General features: G+C 40.6%; 6 protein-coding genes across 6 annotated transcripts; 2 read left to right on the top strand and 4 right to left on the bottom strand.

Annotated features, from left to right (window-relative positions):
* Positions 1 to 520: 520 nt before the first annotated feature.
* On the top strand, positions 521 to 3,592 carry LOC126782136 (probable disease resistance protein At4g33300). Its single transcript, XM_050507309.1, has 5 exons — positions 521 to 1,301; positions 1,397 to 1,785; positions 1,875 to 2,233; positions 2,314 to 2,519; positions 2,617 to 3,592. Exons 1-5 carry the CDS (start codon positions 596 to 598, stop codon positions 3,420 to 3,422), a joined length of 2,466 nt encoding a protein of 821 aa, XP_050363266.1. The 5' UTR covers positions 521 to 595; the 3' UTR covers positions 3,423 to 3,592.
* A 990-nt stretch (positions 3,593 to 4,582) lies between these two features.
* LOC126785307 (nucleobase-ascorbate transporter 3) lies at positions 4,583 to 8,604 on the bottom strand. The gene is made up of 14 exons (XM_050510948.1): positions 8,123 to 8,604; positions 7,563 to 7,660; positions 7,279 to 7,455; positions 7,081 to 7,181; positions 6,899 to 6,974; positions 6,754 to 6,813; positions 6,483 to 6,667; positions 6,289 to 6,385; positions 6,044 to 6,130; positions 5,865 to 5,923; positions 5,441 to 5,532; positions 5,277 to 5,354; positions 5,032 to 5,192; positions 4,583 to 4,933 (listed from the first exon to the last, which is right to left on the bottom strand). Exons 1-14 carry the CDS (start codon positions 8,274 to 8,276, stop codon positions 4,715 to 4,717), a joined length of 1,644 nt encoding a protein of 547 aa, XP_050366905.1. The 5' UTR covers positions 8,277 to 8,604; the 3' UTR covers positions 4,583 to 4,714.
* Positions 8,605 to 9,723: 1,119 nt separating this feature from the next.
* LOC126782186 (serpin-ZX) lies at positions 9,724 to 11,935 on the bottom strand. The gene is made up of 2 exons (XM_050507383.1): positions 11,308 to 11,935; positions 9,724 to 10,765 (listed from the first exon to the last, which is right to left on the bottom strand). The coding sequence occupies exons 1-2, from the start codon at positions 11,695 to 11,697 to the stop codon at positions 9,989 to 9,991; spliced, it is 1,167 nt and encodes a 388-aa protein (XP_050363340.1). The 5' UTR covers positions 11,698 to 11,935; the 3' UTR covers positions 9,724 to 9,988.
* A 5,439-nt stretch (positions 11,936 to 17,374) lies between these two features.
* Positions 17,375 to 19,899, top strand: LOC126785382 (protein NRT1/ PTR FAMILY 4.5-like). The gene is made up of 6 exons (XM_050511056.1): positions 17,375 to 17,441; positions 17,602 to 17,671; positions 17,757 to 17,974; positions 18,075 to 18,521; positions 18,662 to 18,783; positions 18,866 to 19,899. The coding sequence occupies exons 1-6, from the start codon at positions 17,427 to 17,429 to the stop codon at positions 19,731 to 19,733; spliced, it is 1,740 nt and encodes a 579-aa protein (XP_050367013.1). The 5' UTR covers positions 17,375 to 17,426; the 3' UTR covers positions 19,734 to 19,899.
* Positions 19,900 to 20,034: 135 nt separating this feature from the next.
* On the bottom strand, positions 20,035 to 21,539 carry LOC126785385 (uncharacterized). The gene is made up of 3 exons (XM_050511058.1): positions 21,364 to 21,539; positions 20,975 to 21,286; positions 20,035 to 20,824 (listed from the first exon to the last, which is right to left on the bottom strand). The coding sequence occupies exons 1-3, from the start codon at positions 21,469 to 21,471 to the stop codon at positions 20,066 to 20,068; spliced, it is 1,179 nt and encodes a 392-aa protein (XP_050367015.1). The 5' UTR covers positions 21,472 to 21,539; the 3' UTR covers positions 20,035 to 20,065.
* Positions 21,540 to 21,885: 346 nt separating this feature from the next.
* On the bottom strand, positions 21,886 to 24,438 carry LOC126785386 (probable thylakoidal processing peptidase 2, chloroplastic). Its single transcript, XM_050511059.1, has 6 exons — positions 23,442 to 24,438; positions 23,229 to 23,297; positions 23,051 to 23,119; positions 22,850 to 22,936; positions 22,694 to 22,761; positions 21,886 to 22,605 (listed from the first exon to the last, which is right to left on the bottom strand). The coding sequence occupies exons 1-6, from the start codon at positions 24,156 to 24,158 to the stop codon at positions 22,488 to 22,490; spliced, it is 1,128 nt and encodes a 375-aa protein (XP_050367016.1). The 5' UTR covers positions 24,159 to 24,438; the 3' UTR covers positions 21,886 to 22,487.
* Between the last annotated feature and the right edge of the window lie 735 nt (positions 24,439 to 25,173).

Below are 25,173 nucleotides of genomic sequence, written 5' to 3'. Positions count from 1 at the left end.
TTGGGAGGTCGTAGAAGAATAGATTTTGTCTATTTTCTGCCATTGTTGATTGAGCTCCGAACGCTTGATGAATTTTAGCTCGTGGGAGATTGAAAAATGGAGAAAATAAAGAAGACCGAACTGAACAAATATCTGCTTCTTTTACTATCTATTCCAGTTCTAATCCGTGAAACCAAACAAACGAAAGGATTTGAATTTAAATCCAATCTTATCTGAGTTGTCAATCCTAGCCATTAAGTTTTCTTAATTGATTAGTGAGTTGACGACTGATTCAAACGCTAATGAGTATCTCCAACTCATACTCCAAAGTCTAAAGCTTGACTCACTCAAGTTTGATGATGGAGGAGAAGACGGTCATTATCATAGTAACATTTGATCCATCCGGTTAAAATCAACATGAAAGTTAAATTGTCCATGCATGTTCACTAGTTAGCTACGAGCCTTATGACATCTCACTGATCACATGTTAGAAAACAAAGCTTATAATAGATATCAAGAAGACGGAAGAAGAAGAAGAAAAACAGAGCAAGCAAGCTACCGTACAACAAAAGAGGCCACGCCATCCTTTCCCCCCCCCCCCAAAAAAAAAAAGGCCATGGCAGTGACGGACTTCTTCGCCGGAGAGATCATCACGGAGCTTCTGAAGAATCTGATTGCCGTATCCAAGAAATCATGGCAGTTCAAGGACAGCGCCAACGGCCTCAGAGAGTCCATACTACAGCTCCTCCCCATAATCGAAGAAATCAAGTACTCTGGCGTTGAGTTGCCGGCCATCCGCCAGTCCCAGCTCGACCGTCTCTCGGAGACTCTCCGGCAGGGCCACGAGCTGGCGCACAAGGTCCTCCTCTCCTCTCGGTACAACATTTACAAGAATCTCGGATATGCACGGAAGATGGAGAAGATCGAGAAGACCGTCGCCAAGTTCATCCAGGGTCCATTGCAGGCCCATATCTTGGCTGACGTCCACCATATAAGGTTTCAGTCCACCGAGCGCTTCGACCGCCTTGACGGCCTCGGCTACAGGCTGGAGCAGAGTCTCGGTGCTATGAAGATCGGAGCTTGCAGCGGCGGGGGTGATGGTGGCGTGTCGTGGATGGAAGAGGCGGTGAGGCGGGTGGAGGAGGAGGGTCGGATGCAGTGGGAGAGCAGCAGTGAGTTGGTGTTGGGTTTGACTTTTGGGTTGAAGAAAGTCAAGGAAATGGTTTTGGGCAGAGACGACTCGATTGTCGGAATTAGTGGGATTGGTGGCTCCGGAAAAACCACACTTGTTAAGGAGTTGATTAAGGACGATCATGTTCGATGTAAGTAGACTCCGGTTTCATAGTTTTAATCTCTTTCAGGTTTTGGGAACAAGTTGCTTGATTAACTTATTATGTTGTGTTTAATGTTTATGCAGCTTACTTTGGTGAGAGGATCCTGTTCCTAACGGTGTCACAATCTCCCGATATAGAAGACTTGAAGGCCAAGATTTTAGGGTTCATTATGGGGCATCAAGTTCTGAGTCCCAGCTCAGTGCTTCCCCAAAGGAACTTGCAATTTGAATGGAGAAATCCAACCCTGGTGGTTTTGGATGATGTTTGGTCACTTCCGACGCTTCAGCCACTGCTCTTCAACATTCCTGGTTGTAAAACCATTGTGGTTTCACGTATCAAATTCCCATCTATAACAAAAGCCAACTATGATGTGGAGTTGCTGGGTAAAGATGAAGCAGTGTCTCTGTTTTGCCACTCTGCTTTTGGCCAAAAGTCGATTCCTCTTGGTGCTGATAAGAATTTGGTCAAGCAGGTATTTTTCCCATCAAAACTGGTTCTTTATATTTTTGCTTAAAGAAAAGTAATGTAGCTGATGATTATCTTTCCTTCAACTTCGAATAGATTGTTGATGAGTGTAAGAGGCTTCCTTTGGCTCTTAAAGTGATCGGGTCTTCATTACGAGACCAGCCTGAAATGATTTGGGCAAATGCAAGCAAACGGTTGTCACGAGGGGAAAGTATCGGCGAGTCACATGAGAAGGACCTGCTAAATCGAATGGCAATCAGTGTGAAATGCTTAAGCCCCAAAGTTAGGGAATGTTTCCTGGATTTGGGTGCTTTTCCAGAAGACAAGAAGATCCCTCTGGATGTTCTTATCAACATTTGGGTTGAAACTCATGATCACATTGATGAAGAACAAGCCTTCGCTATTCTTCACGAGCTTGCGGACAAGAATCTTGTCACCCTAGTGAAAGATGCAAGGTATGCCCCAATACAAGTGTCTTTTACTTAATTGAGAGTGTAATCTGTGTTTAAGCTCATTGTTTATACTAATATGGCAGAGATGGAGATATGTATAGCAGTTGCTACGACATATCAGTTACACAACATGATGTCCTGAGAGACCTTGCTCTTCATTTGAGTAATGATGGCTCTGTAAATCAGCGGAGTCGATTACTCATGCCAAGAAGAGAGATAGAACTTCCAAGAGAATGGGACAGGCATTCGGATGAGCCATTTCAGGCTCGAATTGTATCAATTCATACAGGTATACAATGCTTTTATCTTGATAGGTCAGATTATTGATTTTTGCACATTTGTGCTTCACGACTTGACCAAACACTGAACATTGTATGCATATACAGGTGAGATGACAGAGATGGACTGGTTCGAGATGGAACTCCCCAAGGCTGAAGTGCTCATATTGAATTTCGCCTCTAACGAGTACATGTTACCTCCTTTTGTTAGTAACATGCCAAAGTTGAAGGCTTTGATCATGATAAATTACAGTGCATCCAATGCAATTCTCCATGGCTTTGAGGTCTTGTCGAATTTGAGCAACTTGAGAAGCCTATGGCTTGAAAAAGTCTCAGTTCCTCCCTTATCCCCCGCCACCTTCCCTTCCAGAAAAGTACGCAAGATTTCATTAATCTTGTGTAAAATTAATAACAGCCTCGATCAATCAGCATTTCCTCGGCTCTTAGAACTCACAGTTGATCATTGTGATGATTTGTTCGAGCTACCTTCAAGCATTTGTAGGATGCATTTGCTTACCAATCTCAGCATGACCAACTGTCACAATCTATGGCAGCTGCCAGCGGATTTGAGTAAGCTGAAATGTTTGCAAATCCTAAGGCTATATGCTTGCCCATATCTGCAAAAACTTCCTCCTGACATTTGTGAACTGTGTTGCTTGAAGTACCTTAACATTTCCCAATGCTGTGGTTTGAGGGGTCTTCCCTTAAACATTGGCAAGTTGGCAAGTTTGGAAAAGATTGATATGAGGGAATGCTCACAAATCAGGAGTCTTCCAACCTCCACTGCACTTTTACCCTCTCTTGGTCGTGTAGTTTGTGACGAAGAGATTTCTAGGTTCTGGAAGAAGGCATTGCCAAACATTCACGTTCAGGTTGCAGAAAAGCGGTTCGATCTCGACTGGCTTGATGAGTGAAGAAGATTGTAATTTCTTCTGTCACTACAGCTTGTTGTAAGTATAGAGCTGTATAAGAAAAAATAATTAAGGGAAGATAATTTTCTGCATATAAATTGTAGTTCTGAACTTCTGATATCCTATATTTCCTAAGCTTTTGTATTGATTCCTAGGAGGCCTAGGATTCTGTTTCTGTCACAGGGAAAACCTTGCGTACAAACCAGTATGTACGCGTGCGTCTAAACTCTCATTTATTTATACATTTTGTGAGTATAAATACATGATTTTAATCATTCAAAATTTTAGTTTATTACTAAAGATCATTTATGTAAAAGATCAACATAAACAAAAATCGTTTGCTTTGTCGATTGCATCAAACAAATGAACGGTTATGGTGAAATTTAGTAGTCTCATGATCGACCGTCAATTTGTTTGATGCAATCGACTATGAAGACAATTTTTGTTTATGTTGATTTTTTACATAAATGATTTTTAGTAATAAACTAAACTTTTAAACGGTTAAAATCATATATTTATATTCCCAAAATGTGCAAATAAATGAGAGTTTGGACGTACGCGTATATACTAGTTTGTACGTAAGTTTTCCCCTCTGTCATACATTTTCAGGGATTAGGGAGCAAAAAAAAAAGGATTCCAAAAGTTAGAACAAGAAAGTTGGAATATGCATTTGATTTTTCTCCAGTGGGATTATATTAAAACAGTTCAGGCAGTAGAAAAATGATGAATTTGTCAAGGTCGTGATGATAATCTAAAGTAAAATTAACTAAATTTTTTTTGAAGTTCAACGAGAGTAAATAATCATTTGAAGATTACTATATGGTGGCCAATGCGTGGAGTAGAAGAGAGAAAACGTGTGGGTTCCACGATCAGATCATCAGATCTCGAGTGCTTCATCTTTAGTCAATTCCAGCCTGGTGGTTTTCAGTGTCTTGTACTCCCAAGCCGCCCAGAACCTGCTGCGTTCACATTCTCTTGGTCTCCAGGTGCATGATGGAGACTGATTCCAGATTTATACACACTTTGATAGCTCAGTGAGATCAAACATTTTCTCTCTTGATTTTTTTTTCTTTTAGTTCCAAACAAAAGTTTAGGCCCAGGATGTGACATGAAGCATGACCATGATTGGTACTGACAGGATTCTACCATAAGAAAAGGTGACCATGATTGGTACTGACAGGATTCTATGACATCGTTCTATACTTATGACAAGAAGCTTAAGCCTCAACATGCATACAAAAACAACAAATCTGCTGTGATATACATATAGGCATGCTATAGTGTTTATTTACTATTCAGAGAAATCTCGTGGGGACATACTCGCGTATCCTAACAGGAAGGCTGTAGAATTCTTCATTTCTGACATCTCCGTTCCTCTTCTGGAAGGGTTTCCACCATGCAAGCCCTCTGTCATCGACTGCATACTTGGCATCGAGCGTGTTGTCAAGCAGTGTCCCAACAATGATTGCCACTGTCGGACTCGAAGAGAAGATCGTGTTTAACCAATCATCAAACTGCACCCAAGAAAACGAAATTTGATTCATTCAGATCAAGAAAACCATCATTAAGAAGGGAGGAAGAAAATGTTCAGTCTTTTGTCGATGTGACTTACCCATATACCATCTGTTCTAACTGGTCCAACACCATCTGCAGTTGTGGTCATGATAAAATATTGTGGTACTGATATCCCAAGAAACAAGGAAAGCCCCAAAACATACATGTTTCTTAAAGAATTATTGTTCGCAAACTGTATGAATGATATCCCAACAGCAGCTGCAGATACAGAAAACAAAGGTTAAGTCTCATAAAAAATGAATGAGACAAAACAATTCAGAAATATGTATATGTATATCTTACCAACAATCCCAAATAAAACACAGTATATGGCGGCGAAGATTGGCAAGGGAATAGATGCAAAAAAAGCACCAAACTTCCCTGACAGACAAACCGACATGATCAAACACAATAGGATATAAACTAGGATTACTAATAAGACTGAAAATTTGTGAGATGTAACAAACCAAATATAGCAAAGAAGAACATGAAAGCAGCTGATATCTGCACTACTCTCCTGCTCCCTATGTGTGTCAATCCAAGCAGGCCAACATTTTCTCTGTTACATCATTTTGTAGGAACATCAACATATACTGTCAGCGTAACAGAAATGTATGCTTTCCTACTGTAGGTTTAGTAAACAAGGACAGTGACATGTGACTTTCTATATGTATCCTGAAATACATGTTAAAAGTTTCATCAACATGGAAGACTTATGGATGCAAACCTTTCTCATGGACATGCATTAGCCCTGATCATATGTTCCTTTTGGACATAAACATTTACCAAACACATGCAGGATTGTCTCTAAATTGCTTAAGAATAAATAAAATAAAATAAAACCACATGGTTTTCCCAAAATATATCGAAAAAAACATAATAATTACTTACACTGATGCAGTGGTACCAACAGCAGCACCAAATATTCCTTCAAGCAACATGCCAATACCCTGCATATGGGGATGTAGAACTACATGTTATCTAATTGTCTTAGCTCTTTTTAAGCATCAACAGAAATAATATTTGGCAAAGTGTAAGAAGGAACTGCATGAAATATTTTGCAACTAGACCTGTAGGCCAATGCTGCTACTCAACACATGTGCTGGAGGGGGGGTTGCACCTGAAAGCCTAGCAGCTGCAAATAATGTTCCAGTTGTCTGCCACAGTACATATTATTTTATTTCATCAGAATGTCAATTGTCAAATACAATTCTAAACAGAGGTAGGTCAAAACTTAAAATTCCATAACAGAGCAAAACACTCTATCATTGGTATTTATAACTTTGAAGTTAAACTGTCCGCAGAAGAGACTGACCTCTGCAGTTGTAACAATTGCAGCTCCCATCATCCCAAAGACATGGCTTGCTCTGAATATGGGCGCACCCCACTGAAATGGATATGGGAATCTAATCCTTTTTTTTTTTAAAGCAAGATCATTTTGTGAGTATTCTTTAAAGAAAATTTATCAACTTTATTATGCAAGGTGAAATCCCCAACATCTGTACATACCAAGGAGCAGAGGTTATAAGGTGCGAGTGATCAGTGCGGCAACTTTGTTTAGTCTGCTCTCCGACATTTTTATAAGCACCAGCCTCGGTAAGGATAGCAGCAAATGACCAGACAAGCCCAACGCAGAGAAGCAAGGCAAACCTCTCAAGTATGGCATGTGCTCTAGGAAGAATACGCCTCAGATACTGTTGAAAGTTGAAGCAATAGTCTTGTTATACTTGCAAACAGTATTCTAAGAATAAAGAGTGGCACAATGAATAAATTTATTTACCTGTTGGGTAATGACAAGAAGAATCAGCATAGGCAGGCCAAGCTCCACACAGTTAGCAAGCTGCATAGGCAGAATAGTCTGAGAATGGTTTTGATATGTCTAGGAATCCCATGAAAGCACTGCAGTATTTGAGTATAGATATTACCAGTGGAAAGCCCCTTGCGAAAAGGCCGAGACCAACCACACAAACCACCGGCACAATAACAATGGGACTAAACCGTCTGATAGAGGAGTACATAAAAAGTAAGTACCAAAATATGAAGACAACGACCTAATGGAACACATCAGGTCTAAACTCAACTATCAATCTCAAAATTATGATTATACTTTGTACAGCTTCCCCAAGCTCTACTGTAGCCAATGAAGATATTGATGAAGGAAGATACTATAAGGGATCCTTGAATCGTTCTCATTGTGACTTCAAATCTCTGCAATCACTCAGGTTTCAGGGAGTTCAGAGTCTGAGTTTCAAATTGAAATCGCTATACAGAAACTTAAGAAGTAAACACAATTAAGGGAGCTTACCTCATGTTCACTTTTAAATGTCCTATTAGAGTAATCATTAATGATCGACGACACTGGCAACATATAAGCAAATGAAGCATTCATCACTGTTGGAAGCCTTGATCCGAAAAACGTTTGAAGCAGGGTGTTTATTGCTGACATGAAAAGCAACGTCTGAATCACACGGGCTTTATCACCCTGTTCAAAGAAAGAATAAAGTGAGAAAATAAACATCAAAGCCAAGTCTGTGATCCCTAGTCTCAGGCTATCACATTTTACACAAAGAGGACATAACTTAAACGTACATGATCCCCACCCATCCGAGGCACGAGCACACTGGCAATCAAGACTAAAGATCCAAGCATGACAATGTAATGCTGAAAAGCCAGTAAGAATGTCTCCGCTGTAAAATTGAATCACTCAATAAGCATTCTGTTGCAGTACCGTTATAACAATCTGTTTATACTTTCTACATGATTTCGAGTGAGATCATATTCAGCTAAGCTGGATAACCAAATATGGAATGAACAATGATGTTTTATCAACAATAAAAAGGGCAAGTCTTTTTCAAAGATTTGAACATAAAAATAGTAATCATGACGAAAAATAGTGGAGACGAGCTGCAAGTTGGGAAGGAAAGGACCCCCATAAGAAATATCATAAACATTAAACAAAAAGATTCTTTAGAACCCTCACCCCACCTCATAAAATAGGACATGCAGTCACTGAACTAAAGAGGGATACCAAAAGCATCCACCTTAGAATTCAACACACACAAAAAAAAATGCAGAATATTCAAAAACTATCTTAAAATTGGGCAGAATTTAAAGGAAAACGAAAAAGAAACAGAGTGTCTGAGACTAACGCCAAGAGGGATTGGAGTGGATGCAATACTGGAGCTGGTGGAGTTGCTCAGCTGGAGTCCATGTGGGACCCCTTGCCGCTCCAAGCGGCATAGGTCGCGGTGCAGCCTCTTGAGGTGGCGGAGTGTGGTGGTGGTTGTGCCCTGTCTCCACCATCTTCTTCTTCGTTTAACTGGCGACTTTCCTGAAGATTGTTGACTTGTTGTTCTGGAAGTACCAAGTTACTACTCCCTCGTAAATGACCAACTTAATGAAATGAAAGGGAAAGGGACGACCGACTAAAAAAGCTGAGGTCTTTATCGGTATTTTTCCGAGCAAAGAAGGAGAACAAGTACAGAAAGATGGATAATTTTATATCTGTTTACGGGCAGAAGCTCCTTCTGAATATATGATCAGTTCAGTACATAGAATCCAGAAAGAAACAATGAGATGGAACTATGGAACACACGGAAGAAGAAGGAGAGAGAGAGAGAGAGAGAGAGAGAGAGAGATCAACTGATGGGGCGGGTTAGGATTACGTTATGATTGTCGAGTACCCAGGAGCATAGCCATTAATTCTTTATGGGCAAAATATACATCTTCGAGGAAGTTCCACTTGCCGACCAAGTTTTCTCTTCCCAAAATCGACACCCATAAAGCTGATAATAACTCTAGTGCCACTCTCATCTTTTTCAGCTGGGTCCTGGAGCAACTCTATCTCCCTTCATTATTCATTGCCCTCCTTTACTGCCCTGAGTGGCCTCCCTATTTGATGCTGTGGTACCAGCTTAATGGATGACTTCTTTGTTTTTCTTTATCTTCTCCATGTTTACAAACTTTACCAATTTTGTTTAAAGTCAAGAAAGTGGTAAAAAAATGGGATATGTATTGATGTGTGAATTTCACACCCAGAAAGTCATTCTTACTTGGTTGGTAAACTCGCTATTACTTATTAAGAATCCCGTCATGAATACCACTAAGATGTCATCATACTATGGTAATCATAAAGGCTAGAGAAACACCTTGGCCATTAGTATGGTGAAACGTCTTATCGCGTCCAGCCTTATCCTAATTACTGTTTAGAATAAAACCTCAACAAGTTCATGAGTACCTTTAGTTGTTCTCCCGAATCTAACCCAGATTTGGCTTACCATGGCACCATCGTAATACTACAGAAAATGCCACCTGAATGAGACATTGCTGGTTTGCAACTTTGCATAGGTTGAGGAGAGAAATAACTGACGTTAAATAGTGATTTAAAATTTCGCGCCAGCCACGTGCAATCACGCGGTCCGTCTGAACGAGGTGAGCCGGTGCTCATGTTAACTGAGAAATCCTTTTCTACTACAAAAACGTCACGTACTAAAATTCTTATTAAAAATTCTTATATGCGTAGCTTTGCCAAATCCAGTGAGTGACACAGAAGCAAAGCTCATCACCACCGCCTACTCCGGTCCTTATCGGAATTTTGGTGGCGGAGCGCGTTCACATTTATTAGCTTTTCGATCCAGAATCTCCGACTTAGACACTGAATAATGCCCAAATTCTCGGATCACAAACATGTGCCTGCAACGCTTTCATAGTTAACATGGGGGAACATGTAGTTTAGAACTAGATTACACTCAAGTGTTAAAATCTCATTCAACTTCTGTTCCAAGATTTCGACAAGAACATTAGGGATCACGGATTCTACACTACATAAAACGCCATGGCAGACCGAACAAAGATCGGCACATGGCGAGCAAGACTGGAAGGAACAGCTAACGAAATACAGTACATCATCAACATACATTATATAATACTACAGAGTCGAGTCGAGTCGAGTGGAGTGATGTTGATCTACATGTATATTCTCTCAGGTACAGTACAAGAGTGTAATAAAAATATTATCACTCTGCAAGGGGATTGAGCACATGCCCGATGAACAGCACAGTTCCAGTCATTTCTTCTTTGATGAGGAAGAGGAATGGGTGATCAGCCACAAAGTCCATGGTTTGAGGAAGACCCCTCAAATTTATAACACCAGCAGAGGCAGCAGCTGCTTCTGTACCTTCTTCATTTACTTCAATGAAGGACTTCTGGAATATGCTGGAGACATACAGGTTCTGACCCACAGTTGAGTCCACCATCTCTGTCAAACCTCCTTCACCACTAAAAGGCAATACCACTCCTAAACCCTTCAGTAAATTGGAAGCTTCAAACCCAAAAGATATCTTGAATTTTGGGAGTTTGAATACGCCCACTGAAACTTGATCATAGGGAAGATGGCGCTCTAAGAACCCTGATCCAGAACCAACTTTCTCAACCAATGCAGGCAGCCCATCTTTAGCATCTGGAAGATAGATGTGCATGGAGAACCGCCGCTTGTCTTCCCCTTGTTTGTATGGAAGCCCCAAAACTTTGAAACCATCATAGGCACTTAGGAACTGCTTCTTCTTGCTGGTCATAAATGGTGCCTGAACTTTGCTCCCATCAAGAAGGTGGAAGTCTGACTCTTTTGTGAATGACGCCTCAAACTTTTCACTCCAAGCTCCCTTGAAGTACACTGCATTTGCAAAGACAAGCCTAGTTGAAGCATCAATTGATCCAACAGGAAGAACCTCTTTGATAAGGCCGCTAGTCTCCTTTTCAGCCCACAAATTCACTCCAGCAGCCACTTCAGCAGCCTGGATTAACAAATTAGACAATAACGCTATCAGGGCAAGAGAATCACTAATTTACCTCAACACATGATAAGACTGGTGTTAGCTCTTACGCATAATATAACATAATATAACATGCATTAGCTCTTACGCATTAGCCACCTCAGCATCAATGCATCATGCTAGGAATTGTATCACCATATCATGTTTCAAACACACACAAAAACGCCACATTTGTTCGTTATCATTCTAGCAGTAAGTATGATTGTGTTCATTGTCAACCAACAAATAAGGAAAAAAGATAACTTGACCATTCAGTTTCACTGAACACAGTATTTAGAAGCCAATGATATAAAAGTAAAAATGGCATGACATAGCTGCGATAATGGCATACCATGTTAATTTGTCTCAACAGTCAAGTGGAAAAATCGTTACGCCGATCTAATGCTATGCACAAACAAAACATAAAGAAATGGTATTGCAATGAAATATAGAGCAGTTAAGTAATAATTTGAATTGCTATATAATACAAGATTGAAGCAACTAGAAAAGATGAAGGTGCTTACTTTGGTCTGGAAATCCACTTGGTTTAGAGCGGCCTTGTAAGCAGTCTCCACCACCTCCTTGAAGGTAGCCTTCAGAGCAAGAGGCTTGTCCACCCAAATGCCATTGGCAAACGACAGCCGCGGACCGCCGGTGGGTGACCCGTCGGCGAAGATCACGGCCACGAGCTCGGAGGCGAAGGAGTTGAGGTCGCCGGCGAAGTTGGACTTGAGGAAAGAGAGAAGCTGCTCCTGTGTGGGGCCCTTGGAGCCAGCGGCTAGCAGACTGAGCACCACGTGGATGGAGAGCGGCGAGTAGACGACGTTCTTGTCCTTGCCTTCGGTCTGAAGCAGCTTCTTCGTTATCCCCAAACCAACGTCGGTCTGGTTCGCGATCGATGCCCTTAGATCCATTTTGTCGGAGAGCTGGAATGTGAAGGACTTGGGTTTGGTTTTTTTGGTTCTTGGTCTGGTCGGAAGTGAAACACGAAGCAAGAGCTTGCTATATTATTCGATAAACGAGGATTGAGGATGGGATAGGAGGTGGTCGGTGTCGGTAATCAAGTTCTCAAACCGACGCGTAGAAGAGATAGAGATTGCAATAAAGGAAGGTGCCCCTGCACGTGTGCAACTTCGTCGATGTTTCCTTTTCGACGAGCGGTGGTTCCTCTTTTTGGGCTAAAAGGTGCCTAGTCACTACGCGTTATATGGGCCTTGTTCATGTTTTTGCTAGATTCCTTTGGGCTTCATTTCTGTCGGCAAAAGGTGTTAGCCCAATTAAACATGTTCGCACTTTGCACCATTTTTTTTCCCAGTTAATCTGCTTTGTTTGTTTGAAGATCATAGGTTAATTTTTCGTCTGATCGAGGAGAAACTCTTACATAATGCTGCTGTATATGCCAATGTGCCGATGGATTGTTTTGGTGTTAAGCTATTTCTATTTGCGATCATGAAAAAGATATTTTTAAAAATAATTGTGTGATATTTATAACTTGTAAGTGAATAAGATGTATCACCTAATATAATTGTCTCGCTTTAATTTTCGTTTAACTTTAATTTTCTTTTTTCTATAAACAAGATACTCATGGTTTCAGCAGTTCATGCGATCGTTGAAGCATTCGAAGATGGACATTTCACCTGCTAGGGTGCACAATACGTAATGGCTAATCAAGAAGCATAACTCTAGTAGTGCCACCAACTGCATCTTCGTTCAATCTGTTTTCAAGTGTATAAAGTGAAGACTTTTTTGTGATATAGTTAAGTTAAGGTGTCCGGTGACGTACTTCCAATTGGCTTGATTTTGTTTCACATGCTTGTCTTCATTTCCATGCCAAAGTATTGGGGTTTTGCTATCACTGTGGACTATGGAGAATATATACATGAATACATCTAGGGGTGGACAAACTGACCCGAAAACCGAAAAAAATCAGATCCGAACCCAAACCGAATCTGAATAAACCGAAACCCGAATCAAACCAAACCGAAAATAAAAAAACCGAACCGAACCGATTCTATTTGGGTTGGGTTTTGGGTTCAGTCCCTTAGAAACCGAACCGACCCGAATAACCCGAAGTCAATGGTCAACGTTACAAAACGACATCATTTTGTCATATTTATAATTTTACATTATTATTTTTTTTTTAATAAAAAAAAATAGTGTGGTCGACCTCACAGCCGCACATAATTTCTAACCTAATTGACCTAATGTATAAGAGGCGCATTATTTAGCCGTCTTGCTTCCTTCATAATGCGATAGTTTTATTTTAAACCTAATATAAATGTTATGATACATTAGTTGACACTTAGGAAATCGCCAACTCTAATTCGAAATATGATCGATCGACACCAGCAGATGTGATTGGTATATATATTTAGGGACCCCGTAAAAATTTCGTCCGTTTTGGACATGGTTTGACCATTCGTACCTACGGTCAACCAAAAAAATAAGCGTTTTCACATAATAAAACCTCATTGACCGGGGCTTTGCCAAATAGATTTCTTCAGTGCGACCCCGCATGATAAGTAACAAAAATTAGGTGATTTCATATATGCAAACGGCTTTCGGCGTTCGCATATTTGTAATAGGTCCTCCCTTATGACATAATAGTGATGTTTTCGATTTACCAAAAATTCTGACGGTTAAATGAGGTCCGAATTGGATGAAATTTTTATAGGGTCACTAAATATATATACCGATTACATCGGCTAGTGTCGATCGATCCCTATAAGTTTTCTTCATATAGTCGCTTCATAATGCGATAGTTTTATTTTAAACCTAATATAAATGTTATGATACATTAGTTGACACTTAGGAAATCGCCAACTCTAATTCGAAATATGATCGATCGACACCAGCAGATGTGATTGGTATATATATTTAGGAACCCCGTAAAAATTTCGTCCGTTTTGGACATGGTTTGACCGTTCGTACCTACGGTTAACTAAAAAAGAGGCGTTTTCACATATTGAAACCCTATTCACCGGGGCTTTGCCAAATATATTTCTTTAGTGCGACCGCGCATGATAGATAACAAAAATTAGGTGATTTCAGATATGCAAACGGCTTTCGGCGTTCGCATATTTGTAATAGGTCCTCCCTTATGGCATAATAGTGATGTTTTCGATTTACCAAAAATTCTGACGGTTAAATGAGGTCCGAATTGGATGAAATTTTTATAGGGTCACTAAATATATATACCGATTACATCGGCTGGTGTCGATCGATCCCTAGAAGTTTCCTTCATATATTCGCTTCATAATGCAATAGTTTTATTTTAAACCTAATATAAAGGTTATGATACATTAGTTGACACTTAGGTGATTGTCAACTCTAATTCGAAAATATGGTCGATCGACACCAGCAGATGTGATTGGTATATATATTTAGGGACCCCGTAAAAATTTCATCCATTTTGGACATGGTTTGACCGTTCGTACCTACGGTCAACCAAAAAAGAGGCGTTTTCACATAATAAAACCTCATTGACCGGGGCTCTGCCAAATAAATTTCTTCAGTGCGACCCCGCATGATAAGTAACAAAAATTAGGTGATTTCAGATATGAAACGGCTTTCGGCGTTCGCATATTTGTAATAGGTCCTCCTTTATGGCATAATAGTGATGTTTTCGATTTACCAAAAATTTCGACTGGTTAAATAAGGTCCGAATTGGATTAAATTTTTATAGGGTCACTAAATATATATAACGATCACATCGTCTGGTGTCGATCGATCCCTAAAAGTTTCCTTCATATAGTCGCTTCATAATGCGATAGTTTTATTTTAAACCTAATATAAAGGTTATGATACATTAGTTGACACTTAGGTGATCGTCAACTCTAATTCGAAATATGGTCGATCGACACCAGCAGATGTGATTGGTATATATATTTAGGGACCCCGTAAAAATTTCGTCCATTTTGGACATGGTTTGACCGTTCGTACATACGGTCAACCAAAAAAATGCGTTTTCACACAATAAAACCTCATTGACCGGGGCTTTGCCAAATAGATTTCTTCAGTGCGACCCCCGCATGATAAGTAACAAAAATTATGTGACTTCAGATATGCAAACGGCTTTCGGCGCTCGCATCTTTGTAATGGATTCTCCTTTAGGACAAATTAGTGGTGTTTTCAGTTTACCGGAAATTCTGACGGTCAAACTAGGTCCGAATTGGATGAAATTTTTACATGGTCACTAAATATATATACTGATCACATCGGATGGTGTCGATCGATCCCTAAAAGTTTACTTCACATAGTCGCTTCATAATGCGATAGTTTTATTATAAATCTAATATAAAGGTATGATACATTAGTGGACACTTCAGCAATCGATAACTCCAGTTCGAAATATGGTCGATCGACACCAGCAGATGTGATCAGTATATATATTTAGAGAACCCGTAAAAATTTCGTCCGATTTGGATATTGATTGATCGTCCATACTTATGGTAAAAAAAAAGGCGTTTTGACATTAAAATCCTCATTGACTGGGGCTTTGCCAAATGGAATTTTTTGGTGCGACCGCACATAATCGGTGACAAAAATTAGGTGATTTCATATATGCAAACGACTTTTAGTGTTCGCATATTGGTAATGGGTCTTCCCTTATGACATAATAGTGTTGTTTTCGGGTAAAAACCCATCGGGCTTGCGGGCCTCGGCGAGCTTTTCAAATCCACGGGCTAAATGATGAGGCATAAGTCAATTAGGTATGAAATAATCAGTAGACTATTAGTTTTTAATCTTTTATGTTAAATTTTGTACTTTTAAAATTAATATATAATATTACGTATTTTACATACGGGTAAAACCGAAAAAAAAATCGAACCGAACCGAACCGTACGGGTTGGGTTGTGGATCACAGTCTCTAAAATAGAAAATTTGGGTTGGGTTATGAGTTTTGTCCAAAACCGAACCGAATGGACCCGTGTCCACCCCTAAATACATCTCTATGTTATACACAACATTAACTACATTGCATCCTGCGTATATAATTCATTACTGTACTTACGTACGTAATACACTTATGCAGATCAACTAGCTCTATCTATGATTATATGCAGTATAACAAAGAGGACATACACCATGGATTAGATGGGCGGCGGAGGCAGCAATACGGAGCTAGCCTACATGAACCGTAGCAAGCATTATTGATCAATGCCCTCATCAACTCATGTTGACTAATTGATCACCCAGCTAGCTCTACATTGTAGAAATTGTATTACATAAATCATTCTGCATGTTCGTTCTGGATTGGGATCAAGAAATTCTGAATTTAGGGTCTATAATATGCATAATTCCATCAAGTTGCAAAGGATCACAAAATTAAACTAAGAAGACGACGCCAATGGGAGAAATCAAGTACTGCGTATTTAATTGGAACAGCAACGGTATGTCCTCATTAATAAGTTAGCAACCTCAATATATACGTCTATTTTAACTTCGATGTGTCCCCTTTAACAACCCTGCTTAATTTTTCGACTCTTAGCTACAACAAGCTTTTGTCTTCATCGATCTGTGATCGTTGATAGAATCGTTTGACTAGCTAGCTACTTCGCTCTCATGCTTCCAACTATTTTGTTGTCGTCAACTCGTCATGGCTCGTAAATAATTTGGTCCTTCTTTTTCTTTAGATAATAATCATAATATTATTGAGAAAGCGAGAGGTGATATAATTCAAGGTCGGCCTTGGGGATATATAGGCTCATAATGCAACAGACTATACTCACTATAGCTTCTAATTTTAGGGGCTTAATATTTGTGAGACTCTGTATAGATCAGTAGATGGAGCTGTACTCGGTATTACACAATTTTATTTGATTGAACAAATTATACCAACAGATTGAAGATAAACTCGATTTGAGTTTAGTTTTAAATTGAGCGGCATGAAAATTCTTAGTTCGGAAACCTGTCTTTCATATTATTAGATTAGACATTTGATCACACACACAAAAAAAGTTCAAAACCTTATGTTTTTATCCTTTTTTGTATGTTGGACTCATTTGTTACAGTGTTTATTAGTTTAGTTTTTAGATTCATGATTTGTTTATCAGATAAGTTTGTAGTTGTGAGATAAAGAGATTGAGAGATTTTATAAATTAACATAACGCGTGACATATATCATCTCATCTTATACAGAATGAAAGATTAAAACAGAGCCGTACATGGATTAATTTGAAAGAGCATCATTCTAATAAGACATACATAATTTAAAGATAGCATAGTAATTTTTTTTGTTTGCACATATAAATATAAGTAATCTTTTGCCCCCACTCAACTAAGTTTCTAGTTCCGCCACTAACCCTTAGAACCTCACAGCTGGCCCTATTATGATTTGTAGATAAACAGAACGAATGAAGCCAATTATGAATTTGAAGTACCAAAGACATTCGTCAGCATGATTTTCTAATTGTTAGTATCGAGTTAATATCATTTGTTACTATGTGAAGCTAGTCAATGGGATTCAATATGAAAATGTAGTCTATAAATATAGCTTAGCTAGCAGGCCGGGGTGCTCAAGATAACTGACAACCAAAAATATTGCCTTCTGCTCATCAGCTTCCAGCTATCTGTGCACAGAAGAAATTATTTTCGGCTACCATTTCAGGCTTCCTTCTGCAGTAGGCTAGCTGTCGACGAAATGGTAAATTCTCCGGTGAGTTCAACAAAGCAATTAATTTTCTTGGAGCCACTATCATCATGTATTCAGCTTTCTAGCTATCAGTTTAAGCTATATACCATGTGTTGAATTGCTTAATTTGCTACCAAATGATTGACCACACTTGACTATATACAAATATGATATGATTCAACAGTGTATCTTCCAAACTGAACCTCAGAAGCAATCAAGCCGGGGAGGACGCCGTGCTGTACTATTCGTTTATGGTGAGACGACTAGTACCAATGATCACTTTGCTTTCAATGATATTGATTATGGCTTGTGAAGCAATTCGATAATGATCTCATGCAGCAACTGAGGGACTGGAAAACATGGCGTTCATTGCGAATGCTCTGAGCCTCGTAACTTACTTCTATGGATTTATGAACTTGAGCATGACAAAGTCTGCCACCACTCTCACCAACTTCATGGGGACTGCATTCCTACTCACCCTCGTTGGTGGTTACATCTCCGATACTTACTGGTCACGATTCAAAACTTGTCTCATCTTCCTACTCATTGAATTGGTGGTATGTCATGATCACTGGGAAAAGTATTGTACGCATTCGTCATCTATCTCTGTACATACATGTTCTAAACTTCTTGCTAGTTTCATATTATGACTTGCAGGGATATGTTCTTTTAACTGTTCAAGCACACTATCCTCAACTGAGACCAACTCCGTGCAAATTTGATGTTGCACAAGCTCACTGCGAGGCAGCAGACAGAGGCCAGCTTGCTCTCCTCTACACTGGGCTCTATCTAGTTGCACTCGGCACCAGCGGGGTTAAAGCTTCTTTGCCGGCCTTGGGAGCTGATCAGTTCGATGAGAAGGACCCTAAGGAGGCGACCCAAATGTCGAGCTACTTCAACTGGTTCTTGTTCAGCCTCACCATTGGCGGTATATTAGGCGTCACTTTCGTGGTCTGGATTGGTGCCAACCATGGCTGGGACTTGGCCTTTGGGGTGAGCGCAGTGGCGGTCCTTTTCGCACTGCTCTCTCTATGTATGGGAAAATCACTCTACCGCAGCAATAAATTTAATCCAAAGGGAAGCCCCCTCTTAAGTATACTACAGGTATGGCTACTAGTTCATTCATGTCACACTACAACCATGTCCATTCAAGCTCATCATCACTCAATTAAGTATCGAACTTTTGGAATGCTACATAATTGATCCAGAAAACACATTAACAACAACTAACTTGTTTGATCCAGGTTGTTGTGGCCTCCATCCGAAACCGAAAGCTTCCAGTTCCAGAGAAAGCAGAGGAATTGCATGAGATCCATGACAAAGCAGCTCAAGAACATGAATATCTTCAGAGAACAGAGCAGTTCAGGTAGATTACTGAGAGATATAAAACCTACTACTAAAGCTAGTTTAGCTAATTTATTAACTATATTCATCATTTAACTACCCAGATTCTTAGACCGGGCAGCCGTCAATTGTTGCCGTACTACAGAAGGTTCAACAGACTCTAGAAACCCAGGAGCCTGGAGCCTCTGTACAGTGACACAAGTTGAAGAAGTAAAGCTACTAATCCGAATGCTTCCAATCATACTCAGTACTGTCTTCATGAACACATGCATCGCACAACTCCAAACTTTCTCCATCCAACAAGCCATGACCCTAGACAGAAATTTTATTGGCTTCAAAATGCCCGGCCCGTCCATCCCAGTCATCCCTCTGCTCTTCATGTTATTCCTCATCCCATTATACGACCGAGTCTTCGTCCCACTGGTCCGGAAATTCACCGGAATTCCCACCGGCATTCGCCATCTCCATCGCATTTCAGTTGGACTCGTTCTCTCCTCGATTGCAATGGCTGTTGCCGGAGTGGTAGAAACTTGGCGCAAATCGGTGGCTGTAAAACACAACATGGTCGACTCTGGAGAGCCTCTGCCGATGAGCGTGTTTTGGCTCGGTTTCCAGTATGCCATATTTGGGGCAGCAGACATGTTCACATTGATTGGTCTTTTGGAGTTCTTCTATGCTGAGAGCGCGGCAGGGATGAAGTCTCTGGGCACAGCCATCTCGTGGTGTTCGATTGCGTTTGGGTATTTCTTGAGCTCGGTTGTGGTGGAGACGGTGAACAAAGTGAGCGGAGGCTGGTTGGCAAGTAATAATCTCAACAGAGACAGGCTTAACTACTTCTATTGGTTGCTGTCAGGGCTGAGTGTGATGAACTTTGGGGCTTATTTGCTCTGTGCATGGTGGTACAAGTACAAACAGGTTGAAGTAGTGGTGCAGAAGAAGCAAGGTGGTTCCCCTGGCAGCGTTGAAGCCTGATCCTTCTTTCCTTTTCTTTTACTACACCTAAATATGCAGGTTGAGAAGTGTAATTGTAAAAGTTAGGTATCTTGGCATGAATCTCTAGTGATTGTCTACCAATATATAATCCTCAGGAATAACGAAACAAGATGAAACCAAAATCAAGTCAGCAGATTCTGTATAACCTTTGTTTATTCATTTACTTACAATACCAATACAGAGTGAGTCGTGATATCAACATGGTACCATTTCATCCAACATCAAGAAAAAGAGACAGCAAAAACATTGCCTTGCCAGTTGCCACCTTAATCTGTAGAACAACCTCAAACAATTAACTGAACAAGTTTGCTCTACCATTTCACATCCAATGTCAGTGCTTCTGGAGCAACGAGGATAGATTGGGATTTGGTAAAGGAAATATTTAAAGGATTACCCCATTCAGCTGAATCTGCTATAATGAAGGGCCTTATCTTCTTCACCAAGATAGGCCTCAGCCCCAACCTCTCAGATTCAACTCTCGCCAAAACTTCAAACCAAACCCTTTCCACATCTGGCCTGGTTCTCCATCCTGAAATGTTGCGCTGGAGCATCCCCTTCCTCCTAAAATCCCTTTCCAGCTGAAGCTTGAACCGAACAATGGTTGAGGCTTTAATTTTTCCTTCAAGAAATCCAGACAATCCTTTTTGTCGAATCCTATCACCAAGAAATCCTTTCCAAATTCTTTCCAGCATAGATATTCTCAAACTTAAAGAATCAACGGGGCAAGAATGCTTCTGCTTCTTGTATGCACGATGACTGCTAAAACATTTCTCCGGCAACAACTCAATTATCTCCTTGGACACAAATTTAGTTTCAATATGAGCAGCCGGGGTTCTAGTCCTGTATGCAACCAAAGAAGCAGGCCCGAAAACGCGAACAGGAACTAACGGCGCACAGTACGAATGCCAAAAGGGCCAAGAAATCTCTTTGTCAATAGTAGCACTTCCATTTACCGGTGAACCAAGATCAGATGCATGAAACACAGAAACTTCTGTCGCTCTTGTTACCTCTACAGTAATGCCTTCACCAACAAGCACCCTTCTCACCCCTCTATTATAAGTAGTGTTCATCTACACATAATGAAGCACACAGCTACTATAACAAAACCAACAAACTGAAATCTGCTCCAAGTTTTCAAGTGATCAAAGTATATGCATGTGTAATTCCTAAGCTTAACTAAACTCAATTCTTAGAGAGAGTGGAGTTGGTAGAATCAGTACCGGCAATGAAAGGGAGAGGTCATGGTCTGAATCGACTCGCAGCTCAAATGGGCCTTCCACCTTGAAGGTGTCAACTGCAGCCATGGAACCGAGCTCCTTAATAAGAGAACCGAAATGGGTTCTTGGTTTGCGGAACTTTCTCCAAGAAGTGACGTCGTCAGAGAACAAGACGACGACGTGGGCCTTGCCTAGTCCGATCCGGAATTCGTAGCGCTGGGCACTGCCGAAGCTTACTTTGCCGGAATCCAATCGGGAAACCCTAACAGTCTGCAAATCCCACCTGTGCTTTACCGAGATTTGCTTCAACACGTCCTTGATTTCATTGAAAAGAAGTGATCAGAAATTGGAGAAAGGAAGAATAAGAATACGAAGGATTGGAAAAGAGGTACCTGCAATATGTGGGAGTTGTTAAAAGCAACAATGAATTGAATGGGGAATTGGATGAGGATGAAGTAAAACAAGAGGAGAACGGAGCTTCTTCTGCTCATTGTAAACATTGCAGTTGCTATTTAGATCTGTCTGAGTCTCTCGCCCAGTTAGCCCACAACCACCATTATTTATTGATTATCATTCCAGACCACCTTGTTCTTCATCTGGCGGTTCTAGTTTAATCAATTCTTCTTCTTTTTATTTTATGCACTGACGTCGACGTCGGTTTTTTATCAGTGTTATTTATCGGCTTTTATCTCTTTTATTTTTCTTTTCTCGCCGGAGAGGGAGAAAAGCTAGAACCGGAGAGCCGTGTGAGTCAGTTGGTACTCGATACATTACTCTTTACGGTTCTCTTGTAAACAGGAGATAATTGCACTGCTTAGAATCCCAATCAACAGATCTTGATTTATCAGCGTAAATATGCAGTTTAACAAATACAATGTACTCAAAAACAAGGACCATAATATCGAGAATGAAAATATATCAAATAATTCTTAATCTTTATTTGAAATTTTGAATAGTTTACATTATGCTTGGAAGGAAGCCTAGAGGCAACACTAAGATGAGAAGCCAAACCAAGTCATCGGGGCCAGCAGCAGAACTCTATAGAACCACCTGCGCCTGTTTTACCATCCATCAACAGAATCATGCTCTTCATATCAGCAGTCCCTCTCCACCCATCAACAGACCACTGAGACCATCCTACGATTCTGCAACTGCCTCGCCCAACTTCAGACAATTTGTCCCCTCAAAGTTGCTGCTGATGTACCGCAGCATCTGAACCTCCCAAGCGACATAACAAAAACAATTGATTGAATGATAACAAATGAACAATTAGCTTCATTTTTTTTTGTTTTGTTTTCACACTCATTTGCTAACACAGAAGTTTCATTGTCATACAGAGTGATGGGTGAAGACCCATCTTTAGATAACCCGAAGACATGCAACCGCATGAAGTGAGCGGGCTCGCATGTTCAAACTGCTCAGCAGTGAGCCAAATGAGTGGTATAAATAGTCATTATCTTGACTTCAAAATTTAATGTATCGCAGATCCTCTCCCCTGCAGTCAGAGGGCAATGCTTCAAGAAATTGCCACAGATTTTTCTACATGAGGTTCATGCATAATGTCAGAAACTTTAGAGGGAGGCCAGTAGCGAAACACGGATCTACCAAGAATGTTTTTTACAGGAAGGGGACCCCTGAACACAAAATAAGATCAGCATGTCAGAGTCAATACACAGTCAGGAGTGGTGATAATCAAAAATATATACTGGGAGTCTAAAGTACCAGTTATGAGAGTCAAAACTGTTGTTGCGGTTATCCCCCATTACAAAGACATACCCTTCTGGAATGAGCTGCAAAATCAAACATAACACTCGTCAGTAATTGAACCTGTATATGCAAACCAATTGGCCAAAAAGAGTCATGAACAAGAGATCTTACAATTGGTTCCATTTCATAGGCAAGAGGCTCCAATATGTAATTTTCATTTTGAATTACACCATTCACCAGCAATTTCCCATCATGTGCCTATTGCAAAGAACCACATGAACATTACAAATTGCAACAATGAATTCTACTACTTGCACACAAAATCACAAATGCAATTAAAACGCACAATAACCAAGAATATCAATATCTTACCTCGACATAATCTCCAGCGGTGGCGACAATTCTTTTAATGAACACATCGCCTGAGCTAAAGCCAATTTCCTACATATTGCAAAGAACACAAAAAGTGTCAACACCACACATCACAAAGCTCTCAGAAACAACAAACAGCAATTCACTATTCATTCTGTAAAAAAGTTATACACAATACCTGCAAGATAGGAGGTGCCTTGAAAATCACTATATCTGAAGCCTCAGGCTTTCTGAAGAGATATGAAACCTGTCCATCAAAAGATAAGCAGATATTTCTCAGATAACACACAAAACATATAATCAGAGTACAACATTTTATCAACATGCTTCTATCAATCAAACCACTTAACAAATTCGACAATAATGATGAACTGATATGAACATTTCTCACCTTCTCAGCCAAAACGCGATCACCAACATCGAGAGTAGGGTACATTGAAGTGGAAGGAATGGACCTTGGCTCAGCCAAGGACGACCGGAACAAGACGCTGACAGTCACAGCAGTGAAGACTGCCTTAGCATCATCCGAGCAAGAATTCAAGAGCCGCGACAGCCAGCCGCTCCTCTGCAGTCCACTCTTGCTCAACTCGGCGGCCTTAGCCGGCTCCAAAGCCTCATCATCCCCGCGCACTTTCTTCTTGTCCATCTCGGTCAACAATTTCGCCGGAACAGACTCGTTGCAGGGAAGCCACTTCGCCGCCTGCAAGAACGGCATGATCGTACCGGGCTTCACCGGCGAAATCCTCTTACCGACAGACGGAGACGCCAGAGAAGAACCGGTGACGGCGGCAGTTGACTTTATAACGGAGAACACGGTGGAAATAATCGGAGTATTGGACCCCGGGCCGAGAAACTCTTCGGCGAGGGCGCTGTAGAGGGAGGTGGTGGTCGGAGCCGGAGCCTTGGGCTTGGACTGGGCCGAGAATCCGGGGAAGTGATTGGGGACGTGGCCGGAGGGGTCGAGATCGACCTTCTGGTTGGTGCCGAAGAGAAGAGACCTAACCCAGCACTCGTGGATTCCGCGGCCATTAGTGACGCGGATGCAGGCGGAGGAGGCTAGATTTTGGGCCACGTAGCCGGAGAAGTTGAGGGTGACTCGAATCGCCATGAGAGCAAATTGTAACAAGAAAGTGAGGGGTTGGTAAATTGCGGTGTCGGAGAGGAGGAAAATTAACCTAGAGGAGGCTAACAGCAACCAGGGAAGGCCATTTTGGTAGCAGAAGACGGTGAGCGGAGAATGGTGGAGTTGAATCGGAGATTTTGAATCAAACTGGGTGAGATTGGGATTGAGGGTTTACTCTGAGCTTTGGCTCAGAGAGGGAGAGGGTGGAGACCAGTCTCGGCTGGTGGGGAGGTTTTTAGACGGCCAGCAATTCCAAAGATTGGGCTTCGCTTGCGAAAAGTACCTATTTAATTAATAGAACCGGCGGCTTTTTTCTGTGGATCCATATTCGGCTCGCTTCCTTTCTTATTTACGATTCTGCCTCTGTCTGTCGAATCAAGAAAGTTTCTTGTGCATACTTTTTTTTAGAAGGAATATGACTTTGGACTAGTTTAGTATTGGTGCGATTTAAAAAAAATCTATTTTTATTATACGGTAAAAAATTAATTTTAAACTAAAACAGGCTTATATTTCATAAATATTATTTTTATAAATACTGTTAATAAATAAATTGTTTAGAAAAATCTTAACAAAATTGTTGTGGATATGGTCAGTGAAGTTGTTCCAAAATAGGCCTTAAATGAGTACATGTTTGTTGAGACTGATCGGTAATGTACGAGTCTAAACAGCAAAATGTAATGTAACACTTTGTTTGGTTAGACAAAAATTACGGTATATTATTTTTGATTTGTCATCCTTAGATGACATATTGTGAAAACCATAACCGAAGTCAATAGTCTTCTAATCTCGTATAACATAACATGTATCTATTCGTATAACCTACATTACCCCATAACAGATTTGAAAATAAGGAGAGACCTTAGCAAATCAAATACGCACATAAATTCACAAGAGGGTGGTGTCACGGGGGTGTAAATATGTGAAGGAACTGAGGGTAGTAGTGGCTGTGGGTGTCCATCCATTTAGTTGACTTTGACTACAACATTGGCTGGAATCTCCT

The sequence above is a fragment of the Argentina anserina genome, chromosome 2, assembly GCF_933775445.1.
Source record: "Argentina anserina chromosome 2, drPotAnse1.1, whole genome shotgun sequence".
Taxonomy (NCBI): Eukaryota; Viridiplantae; Streptophyta; class Magnoliopsida; order Rosales; family Rosaceae; genus Argentina; species Argentina anserina.
The sequence above is the reverse complement of the archived record's forward strand: the minus strand, read 5'-3'. Positions and strand labels throughout refer to the sequence as shown.